Source organism: Falco rusticolus, chromosome 4 (assembly GCF_015220075.1).
Source record: "Falco rusticolus isolate bFalRus1 chromosome 4, bFalRus1.pri, whole genome shotgun sequence".
In the NCBI taxonomy this organism is placed as follows: Eukaryota; Metazoa; Chordata; class Aves; order Falconiformes; family Falconidae; genus Falco; species Falco rusticolus.
The window spans coordinates 74162520-74176165 of NC_051190.1; the positions used below are offsets into that span (position 1 = coordinate 74162520).

A 13646-nucleotide genomic window follows, 5' to 3' on the forward strand; every position below is an offset into this window, starting at 1 on the left:
TTTTCTCCTCCTCATGTGGTTTAAATAACTCAACAGGTTGCTGTTTATGAATTTTGTAATGATCACAACATTTAAATGAAAAGTACTTACCTCAGAAGGAAAAAAGCATTCACTTTTCCTGAACTCTTTTTTTGACGCAGGCATGCATTCAGCTCAGGCTGCAGTACTCGTACTGCACCTGGGGATGCTTTTAGCAACCAGTGTGATGAGGCATCTGAAATGTCTGAACTTGGTTATCCAGTGCCTCAAGAACCACAAACTATTCACTTTAAAAATTGTGATCAGCGTTTATCAGTGAAATGTTCCTTGTTCTCCCATACCAAAACCACATAATCCACTGTTCTGCACATATCAGAAGCATGTGGGAATCTCTCAGATGGTTGAATTATTTATTAATAGGCTTACTGTGTGTGGTTAACAGGTTTTCTCAAGGAACGCTATCCTTGCCACTTGCTTTTAAACTCACATTTGTGCATGTTTGTGTGTGTGCTGGTTCCTGTCATGTTTTCTGACTCTACAATGTTTATTATACTTTAGACAAATACCCCAGGGAGATTATGTAAAAAAGCCTGGAGAGGCCGACTCTTTTTATAGCGACATGCCTCCTGGAGTCAGCACAAACTCTGCATCTAGTTCTAAGAAGAGGTCTGCTTTTCTGTCGCATTTTCAGATTTCTACCTGTTCCATCACCCATTATTCCATTAGTCAGAACATTTCATTGTTTTGCAGCAGGTTTGATTCTTTCTTCTTTCTTTGTGGAATGTTTGAAATAACATCCTTTGTGCTTTGATTACTGATTTTTCTCACATGCACTGAGCTGCTAGTTATTACAATTAGACCAAAATAAATAAGTTTTTTATTGTAAACCAATTTTCAGTTAATCAGATTTTCATGATCTCCCTGCTTGAGAATTGTTTTCAAGTAGACTGTAATAGTAATTGCTGGCTCAAAAAAATAATTAGTAAAATACCCACAAATGTTTTTTTTAATCATGGTCATGTAATCAAAGAAAAGGAACACTGTCTTGCTTTAATAATAGTTATAAACATAAAATGTTCAATATAAATGTTATTTTTATATCTTTATTTGTCAGTGTCACTAATTCACTGAGTTGACCTAGACTTCTGGATAATAATTGTGCTGTCTCACATTAAAGATGATAGTGCTTGCATTTTATTCCACTTACTAGACTAGTATACTTAAAGGTCAGAAATTGTTATCTTAGAAAAGAATTCTACAAAGACTTTCTGTATTTTTGTGCTTGCCTTTAAGAGTAACCATTAGATTTTGCCCTTAATCAGATTTCACTAATTCTGTTGTTGTTCCAGTTACTTAAAAAAAACCATCAACATTTTACAATGGAAAATTCATTGAAAAGCATTGAGAGTCATTTGTAATTTCTAAGATCATTAGGTCATGATGCTCACCATCCCTTTGCGGTTAGAAGTCCTTTAATTGTGAAAATCTCCAGCTGTCAGTTTAAAACAATTTATGAGAAGCACTATGTTGTAGGAGGGATAGACAATCCTAAACTGCTTCATAAGAAGCTCAGTTCTTGTCTCACTGAGCAGTCTGTAACTGCGCAGCTGATGAAGCCATTCTCTTGGTTCTAGTTTCAAAGAAAGTAAAGAGAAATGTATGGAAAGGGTATATTTGCAGTAACATTTGCTATTTGGATATAGCAGCCTGATTCTATATGCAACTTCTTTCAGTCTGTTTGAATATGTTATTAGGAAAACTGTAGTAGTGATTAATTAATGATTTCTAATTTTTAAATTAAGCTTTTTAGATGTGTGAATGGAGAATTATTTTTTTTTCAGGGAGGAAGTGTTAATCTTAAATGGTGCATTATTTGTGTTGAAGAATCTTTTCTCATTTGGATAAAATTTTGAAAAAAGCATTGAGAAAGCAAGTTTCCATAGCTTTGTGTAAGCAGGTTGAAAAAACAGTTAAGAAAAAAAGTGTCTTTTTAAATGAATGTCGTTTAACGTGTTCGTTCTCCCATTCAGTATCTGTCTTCTCATATTTCATTTCTATCATGTGCGTCTATTTATTATTTGTTCTGAAAAGCTAATGGTTTCTAAGGTCTGTCTGTACTAGAGAGTTTTGTTGTTTCCCAGCACCAGTTCAGGTATGTTGTGCCACTGTCAAGTCTGGAAAAGTAAGTCTGACAAATATTCCATTAACATTGTGGTGGAGCTGACATAGTCCTTCCATTTGAATGCCCAGAGTGCTATTTCCTACCTTCCAAGCGGGTTTTGATTTGCTCAGTGTGCATACATGGATGGCATCTTTTGGGAGATGTTAGAGTGACTGGGCCATTAGCTGCCTGGGCTTCTCCATGCTGGAAAGCACTATGAAGTGTTAGTTGGTATTCGGAGGATGTTCAGGGATTAAGACATAACTTTTTGATAACTCTTGCTGTTACGAAATAGCAAACACCAAACCCAGTATATAGCAAGACAATCCTGAACCTGAAAATAGACCTTTAGGAGGAGAAAATGTTTTTTAAAAAAATAATCTGCCACTGGATCTGTTGGTTCTCAGCCCTTTCATGCTGTAATTAGGTTTGAATTAATGAAACCCTGGGCTTAGTTCACTGTGGCGGCGATTAGCCTGGCCTTCTAGAAGCTGAAGAACATCTCTCAGATGCCTGCCTTCCAAGGAAAGCAGAGACTGGAAAATGCAAGAGTATCCAGACTTGGAAACCACATAAATAGTTCCTTTGAGCAAAACTTTTTTGTAATAAATAAGCTATCTATTCTGACCAGTTTTCAACTTACTCTTGTTTTCCAGAAATAATTGTAGATCTCATGGCAAACAGCTGAGCAGCACCTCTGGTGCAATAGGAGGGAGCCAGTTGCAATGCCTGATGTGTTGGACATTGCCACACACATCTCTGGCTCTTAGAGGGACTACAAGAGGAAAGAAAAGCTTTAGTTTGCACCAAGCACCTGGCTATAAAGATTGTTTCTGGCTTTGGCTTTAGCATTAGAAGTATATATTGCGGTAACTGGCTGGCAAAGTACAATAGAAATTCAAAATCAGCAAAAATGAAGCAAAATTACACCTCCATTGGAGCTAACAGCTGTGAGTGGGAGAGTGTTCATCACAAACTCCTGGGCCCCTGAGACCGGTAGCAGTGGGGTGAGGGAAGCAGTCCAGGCTCCTGCAGCAGCAGCGGGAGGGAGTGGGCAGCCTGCAGGCAGGATGTGCTTGACTGTGAGATAAAAAAACCTTGAGAGGAGCACAGCTGGAAGAGCATCTTCCAGCTAAGAACTAGAGCAGACATGCAAATCCAAAGGAGATCTGGTGTGCACTGCTGTTTGTGCTTTCCACAGCAAACACGCAAGAAAGCAGTGCTGGAGCCTGGCTCTTGAACGTGGGCACACGGAACAGCTGCAGGGACAGCTGCGAAGCCTAACTGCAGGGTTTAACCAGAAATCCCGATCGCTCTGCTAGTGCAGACAGACCTTAGGCTGTGTTATGTCACCAGCCTTGGGAATGTGACTCTGTGAACTGCTGAGCTAACACTGATGTCAGACAATGCCCTTAACAATAACCGCATCTGAGCCCTCCTATTCTAGGTCAAATGGATTATCTCATTCCTGGAGTGAAAGGATCCCAGACACAAAACATATTTCAGACATTTGTGAAAATGGGAGGCCTAGGAGTAATTCTTGGCAAGGTAAGTGTGAACCTCCCTGCTGGCCACAGTGGAAACCAGCCTCTGGGCCATTGCCGCTCTGCTGAAAGTTTAGCTGATCTTAGGACAGCAGCATGACTCCTTAAAATTGTGCTAATTGTTATTAACCTGGAATTGGGATTTAGCAGCACCCTACCCAAATAACTTTTTTACACAATGCTTTGTCACAAAGAAACAACATTTAATTTCTCCCATTCCTCTAGCGTGAGCTAACGTGAAAAAGAGGAAAAAGTCTATTCACTCTTGCCAGCTTTTGTGATACTATCAGGCAGTGTTTAGTGGTTTTTGAAGTGTAGTGATTTTCTCAAATGAAAGCGGAGATTAAGGAGTTTTTTGCTCTTCACAGTTGCGGCGAAAAGTAGAGAAGGGTCACCTAAGTGACAGGTTTAGCTGGTCTGAGGTAAATCAAGAGGGACTGACCTGTGAATTTTAAATGGTTAAAGCTAATGAGGCAACGACATTTTTGCTGGAGATGCAAAAAGAATGTAGAGTTTGGCATGAGATGCAGGTGAGTTTCAAATTGTTTTACCATCTTCTTTATCCTTTGATTTCTTTCAGGTAATATAGGAGGAAACAGAAAGAAAGTCAGAGGCAAAAGGTTTAGGCCACGGTCTAATTCAACTGAGTAAGTCTGAACTTATAAAAGCAAAGCCAAAAATTACAGTTTTCATATTTGTGTTTTCTAGATGGAGATTAAGAGTACTGAAAAATAGATAGCTGCATTTTTGCTCTGTGGCCCATTCTGATTGCTGACTGATATCTGATAAATGGTTTGGCTAATGTATTTCAACCTCTTTTTATGTATTCTTTAAAAATTAACTATCAATTTTCTTTTTTATGTAGGCTTCCTCACAGTCGTTCCCATAGCAATTCCCCATGATGATGGCAGCCTGCACCATCACTGCAGGCTTTTGTCTACAGTAAACTGCCATTGCTGAGTGTATCCTGGTTCAATACTGAATTTCTGATAACCTGTTTTCTACCCTTGTCTTCACCTTGGGTTGGGCCATTGCAGAGTTAGAGATTTGTATCCCTGCATCCTTTCCTGGAGGTTTTAGGAGACTTATCTGTCTGCTTTGAGAGTACCCTCAAGTTTATTGATGTAAGCCTGAAACAGCCAGTCTTGAGTAAGCCCTGCAATAAATGGGTAATGAGAGCCCTTACCAAGTGACTGATCCTCACACCTTTCCAGTATGGCTTAGAGTTTTTTCCTTACTGATTTATTGGCTACATATACTAAAGAGCCCCTGCCTGCAATGTTCCCTGTAGGGAGAGAGCCTTTTTTATGTACTTAAACCTGCTGGTTCAGGCTCCCTTTGTGAATGAGTGGTGAATGGCTGGAAATACCATCTCTTGGCTTGTCTAGCACTGGCCTGCTCTTACAGCACTTACGCCACACGGGAATGGCCCCTTCTTTGACCATGGTGGCGATGACAGTGCCCATTCCCTGTATCATTAGTACTAACTTTGCACCTCTATGGGCAAATGGGCTTGATACCAACCCTGCTGGAAACTAATAATGCTAACTACTCTCTGGGCCCTGCTTTCTTTGGGGTGGGGATTTTGAGTTTGTTCTGAAACTTTTCTTCCACCTGCAGTGCACTGTCTTGAGGTGAGTAGACTCAGAGAAGTTTATAGAGAAGACCCTCTGTTACAAGTTACAGAAATAATAGTTTGATACATTGCAGTTATAACATTGCATGGTCAAAATGGCCACATGGAACCAGAAATTTTAGCCCTAGATTCCTTGGAGCAGTTTATCTGTCAAGTGCCCCTGTGCTCTTGGTCTTTGTGCTGATAAACTCTTTACTGAAACCTTATTTTGCTCATTTTCTTTTCTCCTTGCTTGAGACAGTTTGATAAAAGCAAAATTGGTCTGACCAAAGTGCCAAGAATACAAATGAGGTTGCACATTCTTCTTTAGAAATTTGTCCTGTGCTTTCCTTCATTTTCCAGTTGTATTTCTTAAAATTGGTTTAAAACAATATTTTAAATTAATGATACCATTATTCTTTCGTTCAGCAGAGGTGTACATTGGGGCTGAATTGGTGCACAAAGGATAAAACCAGATCAGCTCTTTTTAGCCTAGAGTGAATGTAACTGCATGGGAAGAGTATTGTTTTCAGTAAAAGCAAAAAACCTCAATGGGCATATTTTTCCTCTGTGCTGCTCAGCTGTTGTATTATACATTTGCTCTGAAAACTTCAGAGCACTAAATGAATGGGTAGACAGAGAGTGTGTGAGTTAGAAATCCTTTCCCCTGTAATTTTTGTTTGTTTGTTATAAAGGTGTCCTATAATTTTCACCTAATTCTCTGCTTTCCTTCTTGCTGTTTGTTACAGTCTCTCAACCCAACAGCAGCCCTGGTGCTAGAGGGAGGAGGTTTGTACTTCCCAGGGGCTGTGCAGCAGTTTGTTAGGAATGGTGCACAGTGTGTGTTCGTGGGAGAGGCCTGCCAGGCAGGAAAATGCTCTTTTCTCCTGATGGGTTCTGTCCTGGGCTGCACAGGACTGCATGGCTTGCCTGAGTCTCTTTGGCAAGCCTGTTGCCCCTTGGAGAGAGAGTTCCCACTGAATTTTCCATGTGCAGTGTCGGTTTTGTGGGAACGGAGAGAACTGGCGAGAATGCACAGTGGCTGTGGTTAGAGAGAAAACTTCATTTCTGAGCAGAGAAAATTGAGAATAATCTAATCCTGGCCAGCATTTACTCATTTAGGAAAACAAAAAGCAATGTCAGCTGCTTTGAGGATGCCTCAGAATACATGAAAGCTCTCCCCAAATTTACCTGCTTACCTTCTTTGGGAAATACTGAAGAATATTGAATTGTGTTCTGAAGTGGTGGGTGGCATTTGGAAAGTCCACCTGTGTGCCCCCTGGGAGTCCAATGAAAAGTACTTGTTGAGATGGAAGGAAAGGGGTAACACTGTTGGTCTCCTGTTAGTAATAGAGAAAGTGTAGTTAACCACTAGAAAATCAGGTTCATTTGTGGCATACCTTGTGCAGAATTCAATTTGTTTATTTTTTTTAAGCAGGTGCACACTAGTACAGTTGCCTACAAAAGTATTAGACGTGCATGAGTCTGCAGTAACTTCATACATTATGCACAAGGGTTTTTTCTTTGCATACAGCCAAGCGCCAGGTAAAGATTCATGCCATTAATCATTTAAGAAAAATTTCTTAAGAGCTAAGCAAGGTTTGAGCTCTGCTGCCCTCAGAAGCAACGCTGACAGGAGGGTTGCAAGCACATCAGACAGTTCCTGAAAAATGTTCTGCTCACACCTTTTTTCGACCCCTTGTATCTAACAGATACATGAACAAGGCTTCTGCTAAGTGTATAGCTCTATGGAGACTGCTAAAGCTCATTTGAGATGTTTTAATTGTTTCTAGATGTTTTAAAATAAAACGTGTTCTTTACTAAAGGCAGATGGTTCAGTTCACGCAGAAGGAATGGCAACAGGCCAAATGTTTCTGCAGCTTTTTCAGAAACAGGGTTGATGAAATGGCCTGATGATAACAATTTTTCTACTGAAATCAGGGTTATCCAGGAATGATAATAAGAGTTTTCTGAATAAGCTGGCAGTTTAATTGGGAAGCTTGTGTTAAAACGGGTCCCAGGGAACATACGTTATGCCAAATAGTGATTCTGACCTTTGTTAATTTGCACTGCTTTTCCTGTAAGCGTTTGTCTTCCTCGTTGTTGTAACTGATACAAACATCTTTGGTTTAGACTTTCTGTTATATATTGTCTTTTTGCAGCAGGGTAACTCATGCATCTGAGCCTGGGCTTTCTCTCGCCCACCAAATCCCGGCCCAAGGCATAAGCCCAGGGGGTTCTGACCACCCCCAAACAGGGAGTCGGGATCACAGGTCAGTCTCACCTGCCCCTGCATTCTGGGCTGCCATTTTATCCCGTAAAAAGTCCCTTCCCTCAGTATACAATAGTTTCACTGCGGCAAAGCACCGTGACTGCTTGGAGGTGCTCCTGCTGATGCAGCGCTAGCTAACCTTCCTCCTCGCCAGCCTGAGGAGTACGAGTACTCTTGAGCCCAGGTCTTTTGCCTTGTTGCATGTTGCGCTACAAGCCAAATCGAGCTGTTGGTCTAGCTGTAGGCTTACCTGTAAAGGCCACTTGTGTTTTAAAGTGGAATTTCTCACTCTGAGAAAATGCGGATTCTGCCACGGCTAAAGAACACGTGGCCAGGAAGATCAGCCTGAGAGCTTTCTAATGGTATCGCGTAGTGATCTGCAGTAACTCAAGTTTAACCTTTCTGTAACAGATGAATTGAGGTGGTGAACGACGGTCTGTAATACAACCAGGAAACCCTGCAACACGGTTGTGCAACAACTGCATGCTTTGGTACCACATTACACTTCGTTTTGTAATACAGGAAGCCAGATTGGGAGTGTTTCATGGTTACCAAAAGACTGTTTCAAATGAAAAAAAGCAAGTCAAAAGTACTGCAGCAAGTACAAGAAACTGTGTAGTTGCACCTTTAATTAAAGCTAAAGCAGAAGTTTATTAGTTCCTGGTGATGCTGGCGTCAGCCTGTTGCTTCACTTTGGTTCATCTGTTGCTGTGCTACCACTTTTGACCATTTCTTTCTCTAAGAGCCCCAGCTGGAAAGCATAAAGCACTCCTGATTCCTGATAAATAAGCAAGCTGAGGAAGCTACTTAGAAGCACTTGTGGCTGAGGGCGAGTACTTTCTGAGAGCTGTGGCTGTGCTTGTGCGGGGCGGGGAGGAGAAGTTCCAGAGCAAAAAAGGAGCAAAAGAAGTTGAAAAAGTGCTGCCGCTTTTGTCGTCAACGTGGTTTGAAATATGGTGGGGGTTGAACAACACGATCTAGCCCAAAGTTTACTCATCCAAGCAATCCCTTGTGAGGCCTGTTCCCATGTGTGAGGTCATTGGTGTCACTCTTATAAATAAGGGTGGCAAGAACTGGCCTAGAAATATTGAAAATAATGTAAAGAGGAATTTTCTTTCCCTTTTTCTTTGGTTACAATTTGTTTCCTATTTCAGAGTGCGCTACTCTCTATTATATAAAGGTGGTGATCACAAATAATCATTAAACTGTTGCCGTTCTTATACAAGAACAGACTTTAAATTGAAGCAGGCAGACTCCTGTTTCTGCATTGCCCTTTTTTTCTTGACATGACAGAGCCAAAGGAATTTGCTTGTTACTGGGGGCTAAGGGAAACAAGTTACAAAAAATTATCTTCTTCCCTGGTAATATTACTGCCAGATAATTAAACACTCTCTTTATTTCATAGTTTCCATGTAACTAATATGAGTATGTAGCTCAGACTTTTTCTAGAAAGTGTGGTTTTGGTATCAAGATTACTTCTGTAAAATGTGAGGTAGCTTTGCAGCCCACCTCCAGTAAATCTTCACGTGGTCCTACAGAATAAATGATCATTGAAAAATCAGAGGGTTATTTGCACCCAAGTGTAAAAATTACTACTGTAGTGGCAAATGATTTGAGCCTTTTAACACACCAAGGCTGAAATTCACTCCTGTAGAAAGGGCTAAGCCCAAGTTTCTGTGCTCATTTAGCTTATGTCTTGCTATATATTCTAGATGGAAGCAAACAGCAGGATTGGAGCACAAATGCCCCTTCATCCTTATTCTGAGATCATGAGAGGAGTTCAAACCATGAGCTTAATGCTGGCCCTCTGCACAGGAGTGAATTTTACCCTTAAGATGTTAAATGAATGATGTATCCCAAGGAGTTTCCAGATTAAAACATATGAGTTTTGTTATAGGTCAGATTTTCTCATGCAGTTGTACACATTGCCTAGTCCTCACCCAACATCCGTATTGATTTATTTGCCATATTCACTTGCATTTTGGGGATGAAGACATCCTTGCTAAGCTTGTGCTGTGTGTTCTCAGATTTTCTATTCTTGTTCTTCTGCTTTCTCTGTTCCCTCCATTGCTTTCTGCAGGTATTTAAACCCATGGTTCAAAAGAGAATGTAATGTAGCTAAGTGGGTAGAAGATGTGAATAAAAACACTGAAGGACCATACTTTAGGTATTTTGTAAATTAATTCTATATAATTTTTAAGAGCTGTTCCAGCATATACAAATATCTTGGGACTCCTACCTTGTATAAATCAATACAAGTTACTGTAGGTGCAAAGGGCCCCTCTTTTTTTGCTGCATTTTGATGTCTGTTTTTGGCTTCATGTGCAATTTACAATTCTTTTCCTGAATGTTTTAATGAAGCCATTGAAAAGGATGTGTGTAGTGCATGCGTTCCCACCATCATCTATAGCTTGTAGTAGCTTTCTCATCATTTTATGCCAAGTAGTGTTTTATGGGCATGAGACATATTTATCACTAATAAAATAGTATTAACTTAAATAGAATGTAATTTACTGAGGCAAGTGGTTTCATAACACATTGACTCTACCCACTGTCTTATATAGTGCATACTAAAATTTAAATGAAAAAAGAATAAAAAGTAGTGGTATTTTACGCTCAGCCTACAATGAAATAATTCATATATTGTAATTGGAAAATTAAATGTATGAGAATATACCCTGTGCTCTATTTATCAAACCACTAACGAATCTGTTACAAGTGAGTGTAGGGTTCAACCAAAAATATTACTTGTTTTTGAAAGGGGAAAGCGTGTATTATTTGATACGTTCCAAATTAAAGAGAAGAAGCATGCATGAAGCTGGCCTCTCTGTTCTACATGAAGCAGGAAACTGAGAATATTTTAGTAGATTCCTAGAAGACACAATCCCACAGCTGAGACTGTTGCATCTTTGCTGAAAAAATCAGCTAGCAAGCCATGAAGCTTTAAGTTGACATATCAAAAATGAAGCTGAAACAAGAATTGTAGAAACACAAAGAAAAAGAATACAAAGCAAAATTTTTTATCCAAAAGAGTGAAGGATGGTACGAACAAGTAAATAGAATCTTAGCAGTAATTTTGCTACACAAGTAGACCCAATAATAGTGCAAATTGCAGAAACATATACTAAATATGTCCAGTGTGCATTTGGGGAAAAAAAAAAAAGTGATGGAGTTGTATCACAAGATGCTAATGAAACACTTCTATTCCAGTAGTGACACTGGTAGATATTAAATAGCAGGGTGGGACTTCAGTAATTTTTAGAACTAAAAATGTCCCAAAGTCTTACAAGAGCATAAAATTGTCACTTTTTAAAACCATTTATGTTTGCTGTCAAGAGCTCTTAAATCACAAAGCTGCAGACGTGAATCACAAAGGCTTTTCAGTGAACAAATAGGGCAAATGAGGTAAATTTACGCCTGCCAGTCCTGATGTCTGTCCTGAACAAGGAGTGAAAATCCCTTACAGAAGAAGCCATTGCTTACAGGAGGTTGTTGTGATTGTGCCCGCCAGCATCAGCCAGGTCTCTGTGCTGGTGCTTGGACATTCAGGCAGGGTGTATTGTGAGTCCAGTAGTTCTACCACGGCTGGTTTTAGTATTGGGATACAGGGTCCAGTTCTGGTGTCTGCAGTTCAACAAGCATGCTCAAGAACTGGGGAGACAGAAGCCATGAGAAGCATTAGAAGGGACTGCAGGGCCTCAAGCTGTTCAGTTTCATGGAACAGCTAAATGCTTACCTGATCGTGAAATCCACATAGCTGCATATGGAGCAAAATCTTTGTGGGATGTCCTTTAGACTAGCAGACCAAGACTGATAATGACCCGAAGTCACTGGAAGGTGAAATTAGTCAAACCAACACTAGAAAATGAGGTGTGTTTTTATTAGCAAACCTTTTCCTAAAAATACCTTCTTGACCTTTACTGTTCAGGCAAGGCCATCAGTCACCCACCATAACCTAACCCCACAGCTGTCTTTCAGGGTGTTTATATCAGAAGCTTTGTGGTTGTAATAAACAAAGACATTGCTGGAATATGAAGATAGCACTAGTTTAAAATATGTTACTTTAAATGGTTTAGTTAAACAGGTTTTAATTCCTGTGTGGATACTCTTAATTTGGTTTTCATCTTTTAATATCATATATCTTAATTTAGTAACTAGATTAAATTGATAGGAGCATACCCTGCCCCTGAGAGTTTTTGACTGTTGCACTGAATGAGTCACATTTCTAATTGTGGTTGATATAAACCAAGAATTTTTTGCATGTAGATGAGGATTAAGCTGACCCATTTGAAGTTTAAGGGCTCTGCTGTATCAGCAGAGATGAAACATAAATTAAAAATTTTACACCATAGAAACTTACTAATCACTGCCTGCAGCAGTAGCTTTAGAAATGAGAGAGAAACTAGAATAAATTTAGAAACCTGTATTTCCTAATTAATTGAGGTAACCATGGGGAAGTATTCTGCAGCCATATTATGGAAGGCAAAGGATCAGATCTTCTGGGATAAATTGCCATGGGCATATGAGAGGTTGAACTGAACAGTTTCTCTCCAAAACTCAGGTGCAATTTTGATTAATCTGTCATGGACAAAAAAAAACATTGTTCCTAAGAACAGTGTGTCTGAACATCATATGGCTGGGTTTTGAAACTGTGAAGTAATTCACTAACAAAACAAAACAAATCTTGTTTCATAAATCAGAAGGTGGGGCTGAAGTCAGGCTGTCCAGCTGAGACTACATTTTAGGAATCATAGCCCAGGATAAAACATTTACACCATATAATTAGCTGAGTGGTATTTTTGTCGCTAATCATCTTTGATTTTTCTTTTAAAGATGTCCTGAAAGTAACAGTGCTGTTTTGCTTGTCTCCCTATAGTTTTAGGCGTAATGTTTCGATGACTGGTGCTCTTGCAGGTAGAGTTGAAGTAGAATCAAGAAAAAAGGCAAAAACACTCCCTGCAATTCCTAGGAACATTGCAGATTTTCAGAAAATAGAGATATTAGTTGTCACAGAGGCTTCCTCCATCAGCTTAAAAAATCCTGTATAAATGAAAATTTTTCTCTCTGACACCTGCTGTCCTAGTTATTTAATTTTCTTTCTAGTCTGCAGGTCTGATGGGTATTGCTATATAATTACTTTTCATTAATGGTAATAATAATAGCTGCTGTCTCTGGTGCCAGAAACCTCCCAGCTGTGGGCTTCCCTTCTGTAAGAAAATAAGATCTTTACAGAAAAATCTCATTTTCTTGCTCAAAGTCTAGGCTAGATTTTAATTTTACGTGCCAGGCCACAGCTGTGTAACCCCAGCAATAAACCCAGGCAAGAAGTCTTCTCCTGATACTGACTTTGCTGCAAGAGCCGCTGTTTTACCAGTTTGATACTCTCACTTATTTTTGTTACTACCAATTACAGTGGCTACTGCACAGACTGACCTTATGAAATAAGGTTAAAGACTACTTGAAATCCTCACTGAATCTTGAAAGACTCAGGAACCATGATGGTATGGGAAAATAAACTGTCAGAATCCCAGAATGTGGCATTTCTGTAGTTAATTCTAGACAAAAAAAGCCTAGAAGGCACCTTCTGAACCACTGAGCTACCTATATTTGATTTGATGCAAATATTTACAGCAACTTACATTCTGTAGGAGTTGCTTAAGTATAAAAATAGTTTACAAAGAAAACAGGTTTTTTAGACAGAGATCCAGGACACATACCCAGAAGGAAGAAATGGCCATCGCATACCAGAAGGGCACTGAGAAGGGACATGGAAGGGAGGAGACAACAGGCTATCATTTCACTCCTATTTTTAATGTGCTTTGGTGTTTTTGCTGTCTTCTTCCTTGATCTCTTCTCAGCTCCTCCTTAGCTGATCATTAGCCAGAGTTGATTCATCTGCTCTGCCAGGTCTGTTGCCTTCCTCCGTGAGCATCCAGCTGAGGCCAGGGCTGTGATGAGCCATTAGCTCCCTGCTCTTGCTAAGGCAGCTCTAGACTGGGTTTGGGGGGGGGGGAAAAAAAGTTTTCCCCATTAGAACCGAAGCAAAATATTGGCCTTGTTGGCAGATAATGGAAA

At 39.8% G+C, this 13646-nt stretch overlaps 1 protein-coding gene across 9 annotated transcripts in view; it reads left to right on the forward strand.

The window, feature by feature from the left end:
- Nucleotides 1–13646, forward strand: part of ADAM22 (ADAM metallopeptidase domain 22) — a 135081-nt gene that overhangs the window by 113180 nt on the left and 8255 nt on the right. Inside the window, exons 27-31 of one of the 9 annotated variants that reach the window (XM_037385247.1) lie at nt 538–732; nt 3588–3688; nt 4265–4331; nt 7462–7572; nt 9652–9738. In XM_037385247.1, coding sequence (XP_037241144.1) covers nt 538–732; nt 3588–3688; nt 4265–4331; nt 7462–7572; nt 9652–9738 — 561 coding nt within the window. The remainder of the gene's footprint in view (nt 1–537; nt 733–3587; nt 3689–4264; nt 4332–7461; nt 7573–9651; nt 9739–13646) is intronic. The other 8 variants (XM_037385250.1, XM_037385249.1, XM_037385251.1 and 5 more) reach the window with 8 other exon arrangements.